The 19,151-nt window shown below is 31.6% G+C and overlaps 2 protein-coding genes across 4 annotated transcripts; one reads left to right on the top strand and one right to left on the bottom strand.

Moving 5' to 3' along the window:
* Positions 1–1,983: 1,983 nt before the first annotated feature.
* Positions 1,984–8,465, bottom strand: LOC119610055 (telomere-associated protein RIF1). 2 transcript variants are annotated; one of them, XM_037965133.1, is made up of 8 exons: positions 8,096–8,461; positions 7,085–7,972; positions 5,420–7,006; positions 5,222–5,354; positions 4,576–5,006; positions 3,355–3,809; positions 3,234–3,286; positions 1,984–3,146 (listed from the first exon to the last, which is right to left on the bottom strand). In XM_037965133.1, exons 1-8 carry the CDS (start codon positions 8,183–8,185, stop codon positions 2,332–2,334), a joined length of 4,452 nt encoding a protein of 1,483 aa, XP_037821061.1. In that variant the 5' UTR covers positions 8,186–8,461; the 3' UTR covers positions 1,984–2,331. The 2 variants fall into 2 exon arrangements, with proteins under 2 accessions (XP_037821061.1, XP_037821060.1); XM_037965132.1 differs by having other exon boundaries at positions 1,984–3,286; positions 8,096–8,465.
* A 1,731-nt stretch (positions 8,466–10,196) lies between these two features.
* LOC119610063 (ADP-ribosylation factor 6) lies at positions 10,197–16,392 on the top strand. Of its 2 annotated transcripts, none has more exons than XM_037965146.1 (5): positions 10,197–10,641; positions 12,599–12,722; positions 12,846–13,001; positions 13,158–13,304; positions 15,881–16,392. In XM_037965146.1, exons 2-5 carry the CDS (start codon positions 12,641–12,643, stop codon positions 16,021–16,023), a joined length of 528 nt encoding a protein of 175 aa, XP_037821074.1. In that variant the 5' UTR covers positions 10,197–10,641; positions 12,599–12,640; the 3' UTR covers positions 16,024–16,392. The 2 variants fall into 2 exon arrangements, with proteins under 2 accessions (XP_037821074.1, XP_037821073.1); XM_037965145.1 differs by having other exon boundaries at positions 10,199–10,606.
* The last annotated feature ends 2,759 nt before the right edge of the window (positions 16,393–19,151 follow it).

Raw genomic sequence — 19,151 nt, 5'->3', positions numbered from 1 at the left:
TCACAGATGTTTGAACCAATTCCCCTAACCTTATATTCCGAAATATGGATTTTTATTTTAGTCTATAGTCTAGTCTATAGTCTAGTCTATAGTCTAGACTATAGTCTAGTCTATAGTCTAGACTATAGTCTTGTTTAGTCTATAGTCTAATCTATAGTGTAGTCTATACTCTAGTCTAGTCTATAGTCTAGTCTATAGTCTTGTCTAGTCTATAGTCTAGTCTATAGTCTTGTCTAGTCTATAGTCTAATCTATAGTGTAGTCTATACTCTAGTCTATAGTCTTGTCTAGTCTATAGTCTAATCTATAGTGTAGTCTATAGTTTAGTCTATAGTCTAGTCTATAGTTTAGTCTATAGTTTAGTCTATAGTCTAGTCTATAGTCTAGTCTATAGTCTAGTCTATAGTCTAGTCTATAGTCTAGTCTATAGTTTAGTCTGTAGTCTAGTCTATAGTCTAGTCTATAGTCTAATCTATAGTGTAGTGTTTAGTCTCGTCTATAGTCTCGTCTATAGTCTAGTCTATAGTCTATAGTCTAGTCTATAGTCTAGTCTATAGTCTAGTCTATAGTCTAGTCTATATAGTCTAGTCTATAGTCTAGTCTATAGTCTAGTCTATATAGTCTAGTCTATAGTCTAGTCTGTAGTCTAGTCTATCGTCTAGTCTATAATCTAGTCTATAGTCTAGTCTAGTCTATAGTCTAGTCTATAGTATAGTCTATAATATTGTCTGTAGTATAGTCTATAGTATAGTCTATAATATTGTCTGTAGTATAGTCTATAGTATAGTCTATAGTATAGTCTATAGTCTAGTCTAAAGTGTAGACTATAGTCTAATCTATAATCTAGTCTATAGTCTAATATAAAGTCTAGTCTATATATATATATATCTATATATATCTATAGTCTAGTCTATAGTCTAATCTATAGTGTAGTCTATAGTCTCGTCTATAGTCTCGTCTATAGTCTAGTCTATAGTCTAGTCTATAGTCTAGTCTATAGTCTAGTCTATATAGTCTAGTCTATATAGTCTAGTCTATAGTCTAGTCTATATAGTCTAGTCTATAGTCTAGTCTGTAGTCTAGTCTATCGTCTAGTCTATAATCTAGTCTATAGTCTAGTCTAGTCTATAGTCTAGTCTATAGTATAGTCTATAATATTGTCTGTAGTATAGTCTATAGTATAGTCTATAGTCTAGTCTAAAGTGTAGACTATAGTCTAATCTATAATCTAGTCTATAGTCTAATATAAAGTCTAGTCTATTGTCTAGTCTATAGTCTAGCCTATTGTCTAGTCTATAGTCCAGTCTATAGTCTAGTCTATAGCTTCTTCTATAGTCTAGTCTACAGTCTTGTCTATAGTCTAGTCTATAATTTAGTCTAGTTCGAACAATTTTAAAACCACAAAAATTCAACTATAGTTTCGCTTGAGACCAATTTTTAAAATTTTTCTAATTTCAAAATTAAAAATTTTGAAAACCATTTTAAAATTTTCAGGAATTTTAAGGTTTTTTCAGAGTATGAGCATTTTCAGTTAATTATGTTTGAACAATTTCTAAATATGTATGCCTTTAATAAAATTTAAAGTATCTTTAATGTAGTTTTGAAATATAAACTTTTTAAGAGATGTTAAGAAAATTTTAAATCAAGAGGATTCATAAAAATAATGTTGTGCCACACCCACTATCTTAAACGACGATATACCATTTTCCATATTTAATCTATTTATAACAAATAAGCATAATTTCTCTATAAAGTTTGATCAAAAAAAAACGTATATATATTTTTGATATTAATTAAAACTTTATTCAAAAAACAAAATTTTTGCTATACAGTGTGTGTTTCAAAAGAAATACCTATGTATGTATGTAAATATTTATGTATATACACAAAATTATGTATTTTAATTAATAATAAAAGAAATGTAACACATACAATAATATTTTGTTAATTAAAAATTTATTCGAAAATAAAAACCCACGTTAAGTAAATAATATGTAATTATGTATTTTAATAAAAGTCTAGAGCCATATATAATTAGATATTCTAGCTCCTTTTTGTTGTTGTATATGTATTAACAAATAGTAATAGTAAATGAAAAATAACTTTTTTTTTTGTTAAATTGTATACATATATTATAAAATATATAATAATAAATTAAACGATTTTTTTTTTTGATAAAATAACATAAAAATAAAAAAAATAATGAAAAATAAGTGTATAAGAATAATAATAATGTAATAAAATATGTAATTTAAAAAATATATATATATAAATGTATATTTTTTGTTGTACGTACAATTTCCAGGTTGTATTTGTTTTGCATTCTAAAGTATTATAAATTTGATGAAGAATCAACGGCCGATTCCGAAACCATGGTGGCCTGTTCTCCCTTTGTCTTGCAGCGAAATTGCATTAGCAGTGCTATTAGATCCAAAATGTGTTCATCTGTGAAACTACTGTGTGTAATAAGTTTTTGAATAAAATCAAAACGTTCTGTTTCATTTTTGCTGTGTTTCAATATGTCCGGTATCTGTTGCAAGAGATTGTTGCGACAACCGGCATTAATCTTCGATTTGGCACAAATATAATCAATGACAGAGTTTAAATTCAAACGATCACACACCACTGAGGAGAGATTCTCCTGTACGGCATGATCTAAGAAATCTTTTGAGTGATTTTCCGATAGTGTTTCCAACACATTGGTCTTTATCTTGGCATTTGTCTCCATGGCATTCGATAAGAATTTTGCCACTATATTCGATGATTTTAATTGCGGTGTGTTTTCAGTGGCAAAGTACTTTTCTAGTATTGTATCGAGGGAACACTGTTCTAATACCATCTTGGTGGCAGTTTCAATATCTAAGACTGGTGGTTGGGGATGTTGACAGACATGGCTAGGGGGTGGTACTTCTGCAGTGACTTGTGCGGCGGTTTCATCAGTGTGGGTAATTTTGGCGGCAGCAGACGAGGTTTGCGGTGTTGTGCAACCGTCCGAAGTTGTATTGCGACTGTCGTTCCATTTTAGAGAAGTTATGCTATCATCCATAACGGAATCTGTAGTTTTGTTGGCCGCTGCTGATGTAGAGCATGTTGATGTCGAAGTTGTACTTGAAGTGGGTGCACTGTTGCTAGTGTTTGCATTGGCAGCTTTTGGATTTATGACATTATTTTTATCATTATTTGTATCTGTGGGATTGTTATATTTTTCAATTTCAATAAGACTATCCAACTTACTTCTTCTCCTTAAAGCATGTTTCGCTTCAGAAACTTTGTCCATTATTAGACATCTAGAAAATCAAGAAAAGGAAAGGGTAAATTTTGGTTTATATTTTAGTTAATTAATTTCGTAAATTACCTTTTCGGCTTAGTTTTTGTTTCGTCTATATCTCTTAAATATTCCTTAGTTACCGATACTGGAGGATCATGAAAACTGACACGTTTGCGTTTAAATGCCGGCGAATCAAAGGACAAATCTTCAATGCTGTCGTGTCTTAGTTTGCGTTTCAATATACTTGCCGATGGGCTGGCAGTGGGCGATGGTAGACGTTTTGAGAATACCAAAAATTCTTTGGGTTGTACTGGTGTTGAAGTGTGATCTGTACCGGTTAATTCCATTAACTCAGCAGCTGGATTGCGTTGTTGTGAAGGCGTCGATTGTGGTCCTGGCGAGTAGGTAGCCGAAATATCAACCTTTTTGTTGCGTATCATATTTATTAGTTGTGCTCCTCGGCCAGTTAGATGCGAGGAAGGTTTTGGTCTCAATGTTGGACTGCTACTGTTATTTGTTAGCTTGCGATCAGGTGGGGAAGACTGTAAATTATTAAAGATATTTTTTGGTCATTTTGCTCCGTGATTTAGAAAAAATACGAATTTTTATGAAAACTGTATTACAGATTTTTTGTGAAATATGGGGTTTTTTAGTGAAATTTGGATCTTTAGTGAAAAATTGCATTTTTAGTGAAAAATTGCATTTTTAATGAAAAATTGCATTTTTAGTGAAAAATTGCATTTTTAGTGAAAAATTGCATTTTTAGTGAAAAATTGCATTTTTAGTGAAAAATTGCATTTTTAGTGAAAAATTTGATTTTTTGTAAAAAATTTGATTTTTTATAAAAAATTTGATTTTTTGTAAAAAATGGATTTTTTGTGAAAAATTGGATTTTTTGTGAAGAATTGGATTTTTAGTGAAAAATTGGATTTTTAGTGAATAATTGGAATTTTAAGGTATTTTTAATGAAAAATTGAATTTTCAATGAAAAATCGAATTATAAATGAAATCAAATCTTTTGTGAAAATTTCGATTTTTTGTGGAATATCGAATTTTTAATAAAAAATCTGATTTTATGTGATTAAGCGAATTGGAAGAGAAAAATCGAGATTCGAAATCGCAGAAATACACGAATAATTGGTGAAAAGCCATATTTTGGTAAAAAAAAAGGACAACTGTCTAACAATATAATAAACATGTCGAGTATAAAACTGTTCTAATAAATGATTTGCCACAGAAAAGACGACTCATGCGAACATTTTCGAATATTCGAAAGTCGATATAATAAAACTAATTTTATTCACTTACCAATGGTGTAAACTTAGGTATAGTCTTTTTGGGCGATACCTCTTTAGCCTGTATTATTTCAGAGATAGTATTAGTCTTACTATTGAGATCAATTAAATCGGTCGACAATATTTCGACAGATGGTGTAGTGGCAGTGCTGGCGGTGGTTGTGTTGGTCTTCTTAGAGGCTGCTTCATAATTTTCATCATCGATAACAATAACTTTATTATTATCTGCTGCTGGTAGCTTGTTCTCAGCTATTAATTCCAGAGAAGCTGTTGCCAAAGATGGTGTTGCTATATCTGTAGATATCTGTGGATCTGTCATAGTGTTTAATTCAGTTTCCTGATGCTGTAAAATGTTTTCTTTGTCTGTTATCATGCAGGGAGTATCCTGATCCTCAAACACATCTTCGCTAATGGGTAAGATTTTACTAGCGGTTTTGGTGGGTACTAAATATATAAAATTTAATTAGTTATTAATTAATAAAATGAAACATATTTTTAACAGTGTATAAACCACACGTACAAACACTTATTATTATACACTTGTGGTTGTATAAGCGATTAATGCAACATATGTACATAATGAGTATCTTATCAGTATATGAAATTTTAATTTATACTATTTTTGTTTTGTAAATTGTAAAATGTTAACCAAAACTTACTTGATAAGCCTTCTGTTGCTGTTTGTTGTTGCTGTGCTTTTTCAGTGGCAGTAGTAGTTTTTGATTTTTCCTCTGGTATGTCTTCGATTTTCTTATTTTCATTTTTATTGCGTAAACCGGAACGGCGAGTTTGCTAAAAGTGAAAGATTACAAGATATTGTTTATGGAATTTATGGACAATTACTCAGATTTCCTTACTCTTTTGATAACACTGTCATCAGCATTCGAAATTTTCTCTTTGGGCTCTTCATCGTTGGTGGACAAACGGCGTTTAGAGTTGCGGGTACTACGTACCGATTCAGAGGGTTCATTTTTCTTAGCCTCTTCCATTTCTTTTTTAGTGGGTGTTTGTGTTTTTGTTTGATTTCTTAACTGTTTCTTGCTGACAGGTGTGCTCACTACTTTTTCTGCCACCTTTTCTACTACCACCACTTTAGGTTCTTCAGATTCAACAATGACTTCTTCATGTTCTGGTCCTTCTAAAACAATTTCAGATTTATCCTTTTGGGATATTACAATTTTCTTGGGTGTCCAGGGTTTGAGAGAGGAAGCGTCTTGTGATTGACTCATATCGTTGTAGAGAGCTGGTATGTCTGCCTTTTCAGACATCTTTTCCTTTTGTCTTTCCGTCAGTTTGTCGGGATTCATGCTCCAAACTGAAGGTATAACCACGAATACATCATTATTGCCTTTTAATAGTTCCTTAATTTGTTGCGACACTTCCTTATTGGGGTGAGAGCGCAATTTATCCATTACATTGCGTTTCCATTCATCCAAAAACTTGTTATCCACTGGACATGTAGAGCCTTTGGCATTTAACTGTACCACTGCCACGATTGTGGGCTTAATTGCATCAAAATGTTGTTTAACTTCTGTATTTTTTAGGCCCACCAAGGCATTTTTCAAGGTATTAAGGCAGGCCTCAAAAGGTTTTTTAGGTAATTGCTGCTTCAGAATGTCTTGCATTAGTTCAAAGAATTCCTGATGCTGTTTATTATCTTTATCGCTTTCTAGTTTTAATACGGCTGCTACATAAGCATCGAATAATTCACCAAATGCTGATTCCTCATGACGGGCATTCAAGAGTTCCTTTAGTATTTTATGCACTTTGCTCAGGAACACACGCCTATCGGGTGAATTTTGTCCAGCATTTAATAATTGACGCCACAAAGAACAAAAGGCCTGATCGAAACTGTTATTGGACCTGCGTCCAGCAAAACCAACACACAACTGCACCGGCCATAGAATCCATTTATCCATTAGCGACGCATTATCCTTTACACGCACATCCAATGAATTTTCTCTCAAATGGCTCAACAAACCCTGTGAAATCTTACGCCATATTATCAATTTCGTCTCGAAAGCTTCGTAATCTTCATCGTCTTTAAGAACAATAATTTTCTCCAACATAGTGGCCAACATGCGCCACTTATTGCGACTTGTTTCTTGTACATCCAAAGAGAACACTTGGTCAACGCAGCGTTGCAAAATAGCTGGTGGTACTATTGAACGAGCAGATATAAACAGATTTGCAAATACTTCCAAAAGTTTAGGAAACATTTCCACATTTTCCGCTGATTTCTTCAATGTTAAACCCTCCGCAGCCAAATTATTCATAGCTATTATGACCACACGTGGATTATTTGTTAGCATTTTTGTAAGGGAAGTACAAATGCTGATGGTTAGTTGTACAATGTCCTTGCGGAAGGTCATGTGTAAAATTTGAATTAAAAGTGTTTGGAAAAGATGCTGTTCACCAACTTCCGACTGTGATGACTCAGTGCCCTAAGAGTGAAAGTGAAAATAAGTGAAAGTAGTTTATATTATCATAGAAATCTATAATATAGATCTTTTAACACTTACCATTAGACGTATAGCTTCCATGCATGCATTTACCAAAGCTTGCCAATGTTTTTCCAAAACATCCATTTCCAATAGTGGTGACGGAGCATTTAAGGCCTCCAATTTATGATCCCTCAAGCAGCGATCCAAGTATTCATTTCTCTCGCTAGATATCAATTTTATCAGACAAGGTATAGCCAATTCCCTGACCACAGCATACTGCTGTACAGCACAGACAACACTTTTCGTTGACGTACTACTACCGCCAAAGCAAAACACTAAGAATGGTTCCACTACCGTGTCAAAATATTGTCCCAATTTGTCACCAAAACATGTCAACAAATACCACCATACTCTCAATTTGACTTCTGCAGCTTGTGCTGACTTGGATTGAGAACTCTTGAGAGGAATACAAATCAATTTTAAACGTTTTGGCGAAGACAGTTCATCATATTTTGAGAATATTTCTATCAACAAGCGCCAACATAAGAACGACTCTGCCCTTATAGTATTGTCAGTACTGCGAAATCCCAATTCCACTATGGACAAAAATGAATTGATAGTACTGGCACCCTTCAATAACTCCTTATCCAAAATCCGTATCATATAGCCCCACACCCGATGCCAATGTCGATTACGCTCTTCCCTCAATTTGTGTATTTTGGGAGCATGTTGTGTGGACATTGCCGTCTTCAACGCCGTCCACTGTTTACTATTGTGTATCGTCCTGACATCCATCGAGGCCAGGCCCTGTTCGAAGGCCTCCACAGCCTTGGTCTGTATGGCACGGTCTGTATCGAACATCAAGGGCAAAATGTCCGACAACCAGAACTCTATCATTTCATCGCTCACAATCTTACTGCCCACCAAACCTGTGGTCTTACAGGTGCTTGTCAATAAATCCAACATCTAAATGCAACAAAAAATACAGAAAAAATCAATACAACACAACACATTCAAGAAATTTTTTATGCAACCTAGATAAAAAAGTGGAACTCAAAAAAAAAATTATATAGAAAATTGTCTACGTACACTGCAGTATAAATGGCGTTGGTTATTTTTGAGAATTTCCTTCGAAGAACAGTAGACTCCATAATATGCTTGACTTAACTCTGATTCCATTTTATTATTTTTGTCTTTTTCTGTATAATTTTGTACTTTAAGGTGTTTTCTAATGTAATTAAATTAAAAATATTTCACTTTTCAATAACAATTGTGCTACTACGTTCTTTTTTCTTTCTTTTTTCCCGCAGCAAATGACTTAAAGCTTTTTAATGGCGCGAAAAATCTAGCAGCAGAATTCGTTCGCAGTCGGCAGAAAGGTCGTCAACAGCAATACCCATTTAAAATACACATGTTTGATGTACTGGACGGTTTGTCAAGCAGCAATGTATTTTGGTGTCGACATGTTGATGCTGCCGACGCTTCAAACGAAGCCCGTTTGACGTTGTAGCAGCGAATATATGAAAAATTGCAACACTGGGTTGTTTGCATGACATTTTCCCGCGTATTTGTGTTCCAAAACATATGATTGATTTAGCCAGCTGTGATGGAAACGTCATATGATAAACAGTGCTGGTAGGGGATATTTTGAACATAAAATTTATCGTTTTGCGTGAAACAGATTTAATTAGTTATCATTAAAATTTTTTTATTTTATTTCTTTATATTTTATTCTGTATTTTTCGCATCAAGAAAAATTTTTGATCATCTACATACATATGTATATAAAAATTAATGTGTGTTTATTTGTTTGTGGGTTTGTTTGATGTCTATAGATTCTTCCTATATGTCTGGAAGTAACAATAGGTGCCACGCTCCTCGTGTGGATAAAATGTTCGGACTGGCTATAGTAGGTGTGGCACCTTAAAATAAAATGGGCGGACTTGCAATAGGGGGCGTGTCACCTTCTATATGAATTTAATAAAAAAAAAAAATTGGTAAATCTGGGAAACCATTAGAGGTGTAATTCTTAAATTTTGCACAGTCAACATTGAAATTCATATTCGGAAAAAACAGTTAGATTAGAAATAGGTGGCGTGGCATCTCCCATATGAATTGAGTACAAAAATTCGTATATCTGCGAAACTGTTAGACCTTGAATCCTCAAATTTTGCACGAGGAACTCTGACATCCATATGAACATTTGGGTAATAACTTAGCGGACTACCATTAGGGAGCTTGGCACCTCCCTTATGTATCAAATATAAAAATCGTATATCTGGAAACTGTTAGAGCTTAAATGTTATAAAATCGTAAAGTAGGGTTTTTTTTACATTGATTTTAGGGTAGCAAAGCACACTGGGTATAGCAAGTATTATGCATATTCAAAAAGTACCAAAAATTCGCCTTTTCTAGGTTCTCATTTATTCCGGCTCTACGTGCTTAATTTCATGTTTCTAGGTTTAATATTAAGGAAAACTCAAAAAGTACCTTTTAAAGAACGAAAAACTACCAATTTGGTACCGGAGTTACCCCATACTACATATATCAATTTTAAAAATTTTATCAAAATTGGCTCATTGAGTTTGAATTTTGAGTCAAATTTCCCGAATATATTACACATATTTTAGGGTCAGAAAATTATATTGTAGAAATTTTAAACGGAACGACAAACTTATGTATATATGTATACCCTTCTTAGAAAAGGTCTAAGCTACGGTGATTTTTTGGTTCTTTTTTCACAATTATAAATTAAAATGCAAATTGTTGTAGAATTCCAAAAGAGTTTCTTTTTCCATTTTACAGTTTTAAAGTTATAAAAAAAATAAAAAATTGCATTTTGTATGCGACTGAAATCCGGGCAAACAAAACATGCTAAAAAGTGAAGAAAACCGAACATAAAGGTAGTTCAAAAATATCGACATTGTTTTACTATATAAAAATTTTTGAACAATGGTTTACTATTAACTTTTTCAATATAAAAACCACTGCTAAATTTAGTAATAATTTTTCCATTTCTTTAATTTTTCTTAAATATTTATTATCATCACTATCATGCAAGCATGACACGACAACATGCCAGTAATATCAACTCTGTTCACATGTAAAATTCGTACTAAAATTGACATTTTCTGGCAACATTAACATATTTTTCCCAATATGACGACACCCTGTGTACGCACTTTTAGAACACTCGGTTATAAAAGTTCATTGTATAGCATCATTGTTATTCCTCTGCCTTCGATTAAAATAAAAAATTCATCTTCGTTCTGATTGAGAAATGAGTAATTTTGTTTTATAACATTCGAGTTTTTCGCTTTTTCTGTGGATATATGAAATGAAGTTTGCCAAAAAGCCACAATTAATTAAAGTTTAATAATAGAAAAACGCAATAATAGTGAAAAAACGGTTGATAGATATTAAGGAAAATAGAAAAAAAAAAATCGAAAAGACAAATAAAAGAAGAGAAGTAAACCTATGCATGACTGCAGTGAATTCCAAGTAAAAAAAAGTGTGGCAGCGGCTGTGAGGAAACGTAGAAGAAATCTAAATTGTTGTGGCGGCGGTGTGTGTGACGTGTAAATCCAAGTGTTTGCCAAGGTTTGCATTACAACTGATGATGTTGATGATAAATTGTAAATGAAATTTAAACAAAAAAATGTCTAGCTTTAGCTTCAAACAAAAAGCTACAAAAGTGATTATGTTGACCAAAGAGAAAAAAAACGAAAAAACTATAAAATACCACAAAAGAAGTTATTGTATAATTTGTGTTTTTGTTGGTTTTTGTTAGTTAATTTAATTTTATTTTAAAGCCAAATTAGAGATTTATTTACTGTTTGTGTATGTGTTTTTTTTTTTTTTTTGATAGTACAACGCCTAAAACAAGAAACGAAAAAAAAACAAATATTAATTGCCTTGAACGACTGATAAAACAATACGAAAAAAAAAACTAAAAGACTGAGTTCTTAAAACTTTTTAAACTAAAGCAATGGAATGCCGGAAAAGGTTTTCTGATAGCAGAATGTTAATGACTGAGTTCCAGCATAGCATTCGTTTTGAGTTTTGTGTGGAATTGAACAACGCGTTTTTGTATATTTTGCATATTTTAGTTTTCGCTGTCATTCTTGCTGTATTTATTATTTGTAGTGGCTTTTTTCATTATTGTTGTAATTAACAACAAAAAAAACGATGAAAAATAAAACTGTCATTGATGACGGTTGTGTGGTGATGATCACGCCCCAAGTTTTGTGTGTTTATTTATTCATTCAATCATTCATCCATCATTCATACTCTCTCATTCTCTTCTATGTCTTCTATACTATTCATTTCCTATTACTTTATGCTCATTTTATGTTTTGTAGTTTTTTTTTTGTTTTTGTTTAAAGTAATCGTATAAACTAATAATAACAACAACAGCAATATGTTGTAATGTTTACGGTTGGTTAACAACAAATCCAGTTTATGTTGTTTTTTACATTTTGTTGTTATTGTTGTATGTACCAGTATTATAAGATTCAATAAAATCTAGAGATGAATTGTTGAAAGTGAGTGAATGTAAACACGAAGAGAAATGTCTTTTTACAAAAATAAAAAAAAAAAAACTTTAATGATAATTCATTGACCTACAAAATTGATACGTGTTTTATAGGAATCATTATTTTGCACTTGAAATGCATAATTTAGTGTTAAATATTGATTTTATTTCAAGTTTTTTTTATCTTTTGACAAAATGCCCAATTTAACACCCTCAAATGTTTTTGGCTAAATAAGCCATAAAAATCGATTTTATTAATAAAACAATTTAAATTTGACAAAATGTAGATGTCAATGATTTCCTTTACATTACTATTGTTCAGTTTAGGGCTATTTTTAATTATTTTTATTTTAATTTAAATTACTTGTTATTTTTCTAAAATACAAATCTACAGTATTGATCGAAATCTAAGCAATTTTCTTTCTAATATTTTATTTTATACATTTAAATTGATAAACAAATTTAATTATATTTCCCTTTCAAATCATTTCGAAGTAGATTGGTTACTAATGTAGTTGCTAACGAATCACGAGACTTAAATTAGGATTTAATAATGCTGGTCGATCTGAAACAAGCAAATTTTAGACAAAATTTTACGGAAGTTTTATTCCATTATTATGTTTTGGTAATTGTAGGTACCTATTTATTATCGGAAAATAATCCGGTTATATTTTATTAGGGTTCCTTGCAGTTTATGCTTGAAGTTTATTCATAATTCAATACTAGAAGTTACGATTCGTTTCTGTGGTAATTTGAATTAGCAAGGATTATAATCCGAGCCCTAAAATTTGTAATTACCCGTTACTAGTATTCTAAATAAAACTGAAAAAGATAAATATACCAAAATCTTTTTATAACAATTTGCCGTTCAAAGTTCTTCACACTAAAAATTGCATAGAAAATCCTAGAAAGCTGTTTACCAATTTTAATCATAAATCACTAAATAATACTATTATATTAAAAAAACTATTTCTACATTCAATACTACTTGATTTCTCATTTTGCATTTGCTATAAGAATTTTTCATAACAACTTATGTGTTTTATTTCTATTTCCAGTTTTCAATTGAACTCCATTGATGCATCATTGTCGTTGTCGAAATGGGGAAACTACTTTCAAAAATTTTTGGTAACAAAGAAATGCGCATTTTAATGTTGGGACTGGATGCAGCAGGCAAAACAAGTAAGCAATATAAAAACATTTTCTACTTTCTTTTGTACAAGTATATCACTAAAACACATTAATTTATGGCATCCGTTTATGTTTTTTTCTTTCTTTTTTTTCTGTTTGATTTCTTAACATCAGCAATTTTATACAAATTAAAATTAGGTCAATCTGTAACAACAATACCCACTGTGGGGTTCAATGTAGAAACAGTCACCTATAAAAATGTCAAATTCAATGTCTGGGATGTTGGTGGACAAGATAAGATAAGGCCATTATGGCGGCATTATTATACCGGTAATTAGTATTTTCATTGACGATTGTTAATTCATGCAATTTATTACAAAACTATTTTACACTTTTCTTATCAAGATCAGTTTTCAATATTTATTTTATTTTTTCATTGAAAATTATTTTCCTGTTTGACTGATTATTTTTTTTAATCATTTGTAGGCACACAAGGTCTAATATTTGTAGTGGATTGTGCAGATCGGGATCGTATTGACGAGGCTCGGACAGAACTACATCGAATTATAAATGATAGAGAAATGAGAGATGCCATTATATTAATATTTGCTAATAAACAAGATTTAGCGGATGGTGAGTAAAATAATTTATTGTTTCTAAATGAAAATAAACATTAAACTCTAACGGCCTTATACATAATGAAAAATGAGATGCTAACTATCCTTCCTATAGTCTAGCCTATAGTCTAGTCTATAGTCTAGTCTATAGTCTAGTCTATAGTCTAGTCTATAGTCTAGTCTATAGTCTAGTCAATAGTCTAGTCTATAGTCTAGTCTATAGTCTAGTCTATAGTCTAGTCTATCGTCTAGTCTATCGCCAAGTTTATAGGTTAGTCTATAGTATAATCTATAGTCTAGTCTAGTTTAGTTTATAGTCTAGTCTATAGTCTAGTCTGTAGTCTAGTCTATAGTCTAGCCTATAGTCTAGTCTATAGTCTAGTCTATAGTCTAGTCTATAGTCTATAGTCTAGTCTATAGTCTAGTCTATAGTCTAGTCTATAGTCTAGTCTATAGTCTAGTCTATAGTCTAGTCTATCGTCTAGTCTATCGCCAAGTTTATAGGTTAGTCTATAGTATAATCTATAGTCTAGTCTAGTTTAGTTTATAGTCTAGTCTATAGTCTAGTCTGTAGTCTAGTCTATAGTCTAGCCTATAGTCTAGTCTATAGTCTAGTCTATAGTCTAGTCTATAGTCTAGTCTATAGTCTAGTCTATAGTCTAGTCTATAGTCTAGTCTATAGTCTAGTCTATAGTCTAGTCTATAGTCTAGTCTATAGTCTAGTCTATAGTCTAGTCTATAGTCTAGTATATAGTCTAGTCTATAGTCTAGTCTATAGTCTAGTCTATAGTCTAGTCTATAGTCTAGTCTATAGTCTAGTCTATAGTCTAGTCTATAGTCTAGTCTATAGTCTAGTCTATAGTCTAGTCTAGTCTAGTCTAGTCTATAGTCTAGTCTATAGTCTAGTCTATAGTCTAGTCTATAGTCTAGTCTATAGTCTAGTCTATAGTCTAGTCTATAGTCTAGTCTAGTCTAGTCTATAGTCTAGTCTAGTCTAGTCTAGTCTAGTCTAGTCTAGTCTATAGTCTAGTCTATAGTCTAGTCTATAGTCTAGTCTAGTCTATAGTCTAGTCTAGTCTATAGTCTAGTCTATAGTCTAGTCTAGTCTAGTCTATAGTCTAGTCTATAGTCTAGTCTATAGTCTAGTCTATAGTCTAGTCTATAGTCTAGTCTATAGTCTAGTCTATAGTCTAGTCTATAGTCTAGTCTAGTCTATAGTCTAGTCTATAGTCTAGTCTAGTCTATAGTCTAGTCTAGTCTAGTCTATAGTCTAGTCTAGTCTATAGTCTAGTCTATAGTCTAGTCTAGTCTATAGTCTAGTCTAGTCTATAGTCTAGTCTAGTCTATAGTCTAGTCTAGTCTAGTCTAGTCTAGTCTATAGTCTAGTCTATAGTCTAGTCTATAGTCTAGTCTATAGTCTAGCCTATAGTCTAGTCTATAGTCTAGTCTATAGTCTAGTCTATAGTCTAGTCTATAGTCTAGTCTATAGTCTAGTCTATAGTCTAGTCTATAGTCTAGTCTATAGTCTAGTCTATAGTCTAGTCTATAGTCTAGTCTATAGTCTAGTCTATAGTCTAGTCTATAGTCTAGTCTATAGTCTAGTCTATAGTCTAGTCTATAGTCTAGTCTATAGTCTAGTCTATAGTCTAGTCTATAGTCTAGTCTATAGTCTAGTCTATAGTCTAGTCTATAGTCTAGTCTATAGTCTAGTCTATAGTCTAGTCTATAGTCTAGTCTATAGTCTAGTCTATAGTCTAGTCTATAGTCTAGTCTATAGTCTAGTCTATAGTCTAGTCTATAGTCTAGTCTATAGTCTAGTCTATAGTCTAGTCTATAGTCTAGTCTATAGTCTAGTCTATAGTCTAGTCTATAGTCTAGTCTATAGTCTAGTCTATAGTCTAGTCTATAGTCTAGTCTATAGTCTAGTCTATAGTCTAGTCTATAGTCTAGTCTATAGTCTAGTCTATAGTCTAGTCTATAGTCTAGTCTATAGTCTAGTCTATAGTCTAGTCTATAGTCTAGTCTATAGTCTAGTCTATAGTCTAGTCTATAGTCTAGTCTATAGTCTAGTCTATAATCTAGTCTATAATCTAGTCCATAGTCTATTATATAGTCTAGTCTATAGCCTAGTCTATAGTCTAGACTATTGCCTAGTCTATATTCTAGTCTATAGTCTAGTCTATGGTCTGGTCTATAGTCTAGTCTATAGTATAGTCTATAGGCTAGTCTATAGTCTAGTCTATTGTCTAGTCTATAGTCTAGTCTAGTCAGTCTATAGTCTAGTCTATAGTCTAGTCTATAGTCTATAGTCTAGTCTATAGTCTAGTCTATAGTCTAGTCTATAGTCTAGTCTATAGTCTAGTCTATAGTCTAGTCTATAGTCTAGTCTTTAGTCTTGTCTATAGTCTAGTCTATAGTCTAGTCTATAGTCTAGTCTTTAGTCTTGTCTATAGTCTAGTCTATAGTCTAGTTTATAGTTTAGTCTATAGTCTAGTCCATAACCTAATCTAAAGTCTCTTCTATAGTCTACGGAAAATACTAGTCTAGTCTATATGTACATATTTGAATAATTTTGTTTTCTTCTTATTTTAGCAATGAAACCTCATGAGATTCAAGAAAAATTAGGCTTAACTAGAATACGAGATCGCAACTGGTATGTGCAACCTTCCTGTGCAACAACTGGTGATGGCTTATATGAAGGCCTTACGTGGCTTACCTCCAATCATAAGTTATGAGAATAATTTAATTGAAACTCAAAAATAAACAAAACAAAATATATATTAACCCCCGATAAAAAAATCACACAACAATATTTATTGTATGCAAATTTTATTTGAATTTAAACAAAAGGAGAAATTCTTGAAAGAAAAATACATCTTAACAGAAAATACAAAAAAGAAAATCAAATCTTAATTATTATTTAACAAAATTCAAGTAAAACAATTTAGTGAAAACAAAATAAAATTAATAAATTTATAATAATCCAACACGAAAGAAACAAAGGAATTCTAAAAATACCACAAACATGTTTTTTTAGCATTTAAGATATATTTGTAAAATATTATTAAAAAAAAAAAAAAACAAAACAAAACGAAATCACTTACTCAAAACAATAGTTTGAAAACAGGCAAATGTTAAACAACCTCCTTTCCCTCAATTATGTTTAAAAAGCAAAGGATTTAATACGGAATAAATCCTAAACAGAAACTAAAAGTATATGCATATATTATTAATATATATAAATATAGTAAATATTATTAATTATTATTTACCTTTTTATTAATTATTATCTATTATTTTTTTTGTTTAGATGTAAACTTTAAGTTTTTTTAAATAACGACTTGTTAACGAGTCCTTAAAAAAAGAAAAAAAGCAAACAAAAACAAGTAATTAATTTAAATTAATTAATTGATCATATATAAATATTAAAATAAATTTAAAATTAGTAAGAAAAACAAAACAAACCAACAAATAATGTATGTAATAAAATAAAATACAAAAAAAAAAAACAAGAAAACAAGAAAAACATAAAGAATCAACAAGCATCAAAAAAAGAAGAAAAAATAAACTATTCACATTGATTGAATAAAACAATTAAAAAAAAGCATTTAAGAATTTTGCAAAATGATTTTTTATTACAAAAGAGTGTTATTTATTTACAAACATTAGGATGAAAATGTTAACTGCCAATGTAAGAAGCTTAATAAGGAAAATTATTATAATTTCGTTCGGTATTGATTTCTGATAAAAGGTATTTATTAAATAACTATATTAATAAACATGTTATAATAATTTCGTTTTTATTATATCATAACAATTTAAATGATATTGATGAAAACTTTAGGAATATAATCTGATTTTTACATTGTAGGAACCGAATACTTACTCAATATAAATGTCAGCTGTGTTGTGTGTAAGAGAGCGAACTAACGAACTAGAGGCCCAGATTCGTTTTCTATGTGAACAATTTTTATGTACGTAAAACAAAACAACTTTTTTACTCCCTATTTGTTAGTTTGGTACTTTTTTAATGGGCCGATTATGTATCTCAATTGCGTTGCCAAAGCAATAGCTTGGAAACTTTATAAATAATGAATGTTTTATTCATTAATCTCCCCGATTCTGCATTTCAATTCGAATTGAAATTTTCTCCGTTTTGCAACTTTGCTATTCTGTATTTCGACTCGACTCTCCGCCACATAAAGAACAACTTGCAAAAACGTAGCAGAATACACACAATCGTAAAGTATTGAAACGAAATGGAATTGCTTCTTTTTTTACGATTCAGTTTATTGTTGGACAACCTTTTTTTTCGATCGTAGCGTAACTGAATGCGTAAACGTAATCGAAATACAGAATAGGGGCGAACAATATTTGTTCAATTAGTTTTTGGAAAACTTGAATCATTTCTATACTGGAATCATTATCTTATTTTGAAACTGGCAACGTTTAGTTTGCCATACATAATCGACTCATAAGTAGTTATTTGTAAGCGAGCGCAGTAAGTATTTGCCTCCAATGTAATCAACGTATTAAAGTAATAAGTTAAAAAAGTGGCTTTTTTTAGCTTTTTAACTCATTATTTTTCAATGTAAGTTTTTGCTGGGATGCTATACTTTAAGATGTCTGTTCGTTGCTTCCTACCCTCCACACTATAGAGGTATGATATGAAATCTTTAAAAAATGTGGCAATAATATCTTTATGTTAAATTTAAAAATTTTAATTCAATTTTATTTATGACAAGTATGAATGAATAGTAGGGCAAGGCCGACCATATGATAACTCTACACATAAAACATTTAATTTGTTTTTAACCTAAATTCCGAAATATTTTTATAATTTTTTGACCAGAAAAAGAGATTTTTTACAAGAGGCTTTATATGACGGTAAGGGTAAATACGGGCCTATCCCATATATGTTAGAGAAATTAACGTCTACATTAAAGTTATTTATGTAGGCTTCCATCCATATTAGTGTTTATAAGTGAATTTTGACCTTCAAGAGGGATAGGGTTAAATGCGGACCGAACATCGGCACTATCATTTAGACTTATATAAAACTAAGTTTTGCCGATTTTTGTTGAGATACTAGAACATTTAACATAATTATAAACTCAAAAGCCCCATTCGGAGGATACGGTTGTATGGACCGAAATATTGGACCGATTTTAACAATTTTTAATAGGCATCGTCTTTAGATAAGTATGTACCAAATTTCATCAAATTATCTTGAAAATTGCGATCTGTAGAGGGCACACTAGGTTTATATGGACAGGCAGACGAACGGACGGACAGACACGAATGTCGAGACTTTAACGTGAACACTTGTCATGACGTCCTAATTTTCACGCTGGTCTTTTTCATCCACTGGGTAGACTAGAGACGGTCCACCACGCGCCCCTGAATCCCTCTATGAAGAACTCTGGTGGCAATTTTTGTACATGGCTGAGCCGGTCTATATACAAGCACTCAAGAACTCGAGTTATATAATCTCTTGCCATAGTTGCGGAATGACAGGCAGCATGGGATCAATCCCAATGCAAACCCCGACAAGGAAAAAGCAATCACTGGTCTAAAGTCAATAGAAGGGGGTGACAAGCCCCAACATCAGGTGAAATCAATCTTCCGGTAAACCGGAAGGTGACCACCCTTATGATGTCATGAAAGATTGCATTATTTAAAATGCAATCCGCATCAACTAATGACCCATTCCAGTGCATTCCTTAACTTCTTAAAGCCCGCGCAACAACAGTACTGAGATGGCTCTGTTGTTTGGAAACAGTACCTAGAGACGTATTTGGTAGCCCGAAATATCCAGCAAATACATCAGGATCCCTCTGTATGTCAGATAATGCGACAAAGC

Source organism: Lucilia sericata, unplaced genomic scaffold (assembly GCF_015586225.1).
Source record: "Lucilia sericata isolate MDLA Ls3-8-SP2 unplaced genomic scaffold, ASM1558622v1 Contig001109F_arrow, whole genome shotgun sequence".
Taxonomy (NCBI): Eukaryota; Metazoa; Arthropoda; class Insecta; order Diptera; family Calliphoridae; genus Lucilia; species Lucilia sericata.
The sequence above is the reverse complement of the archived record's forward strand: the minus strand, read 5'-3'. Positions and strand labels throughout refer to the sequence as shown.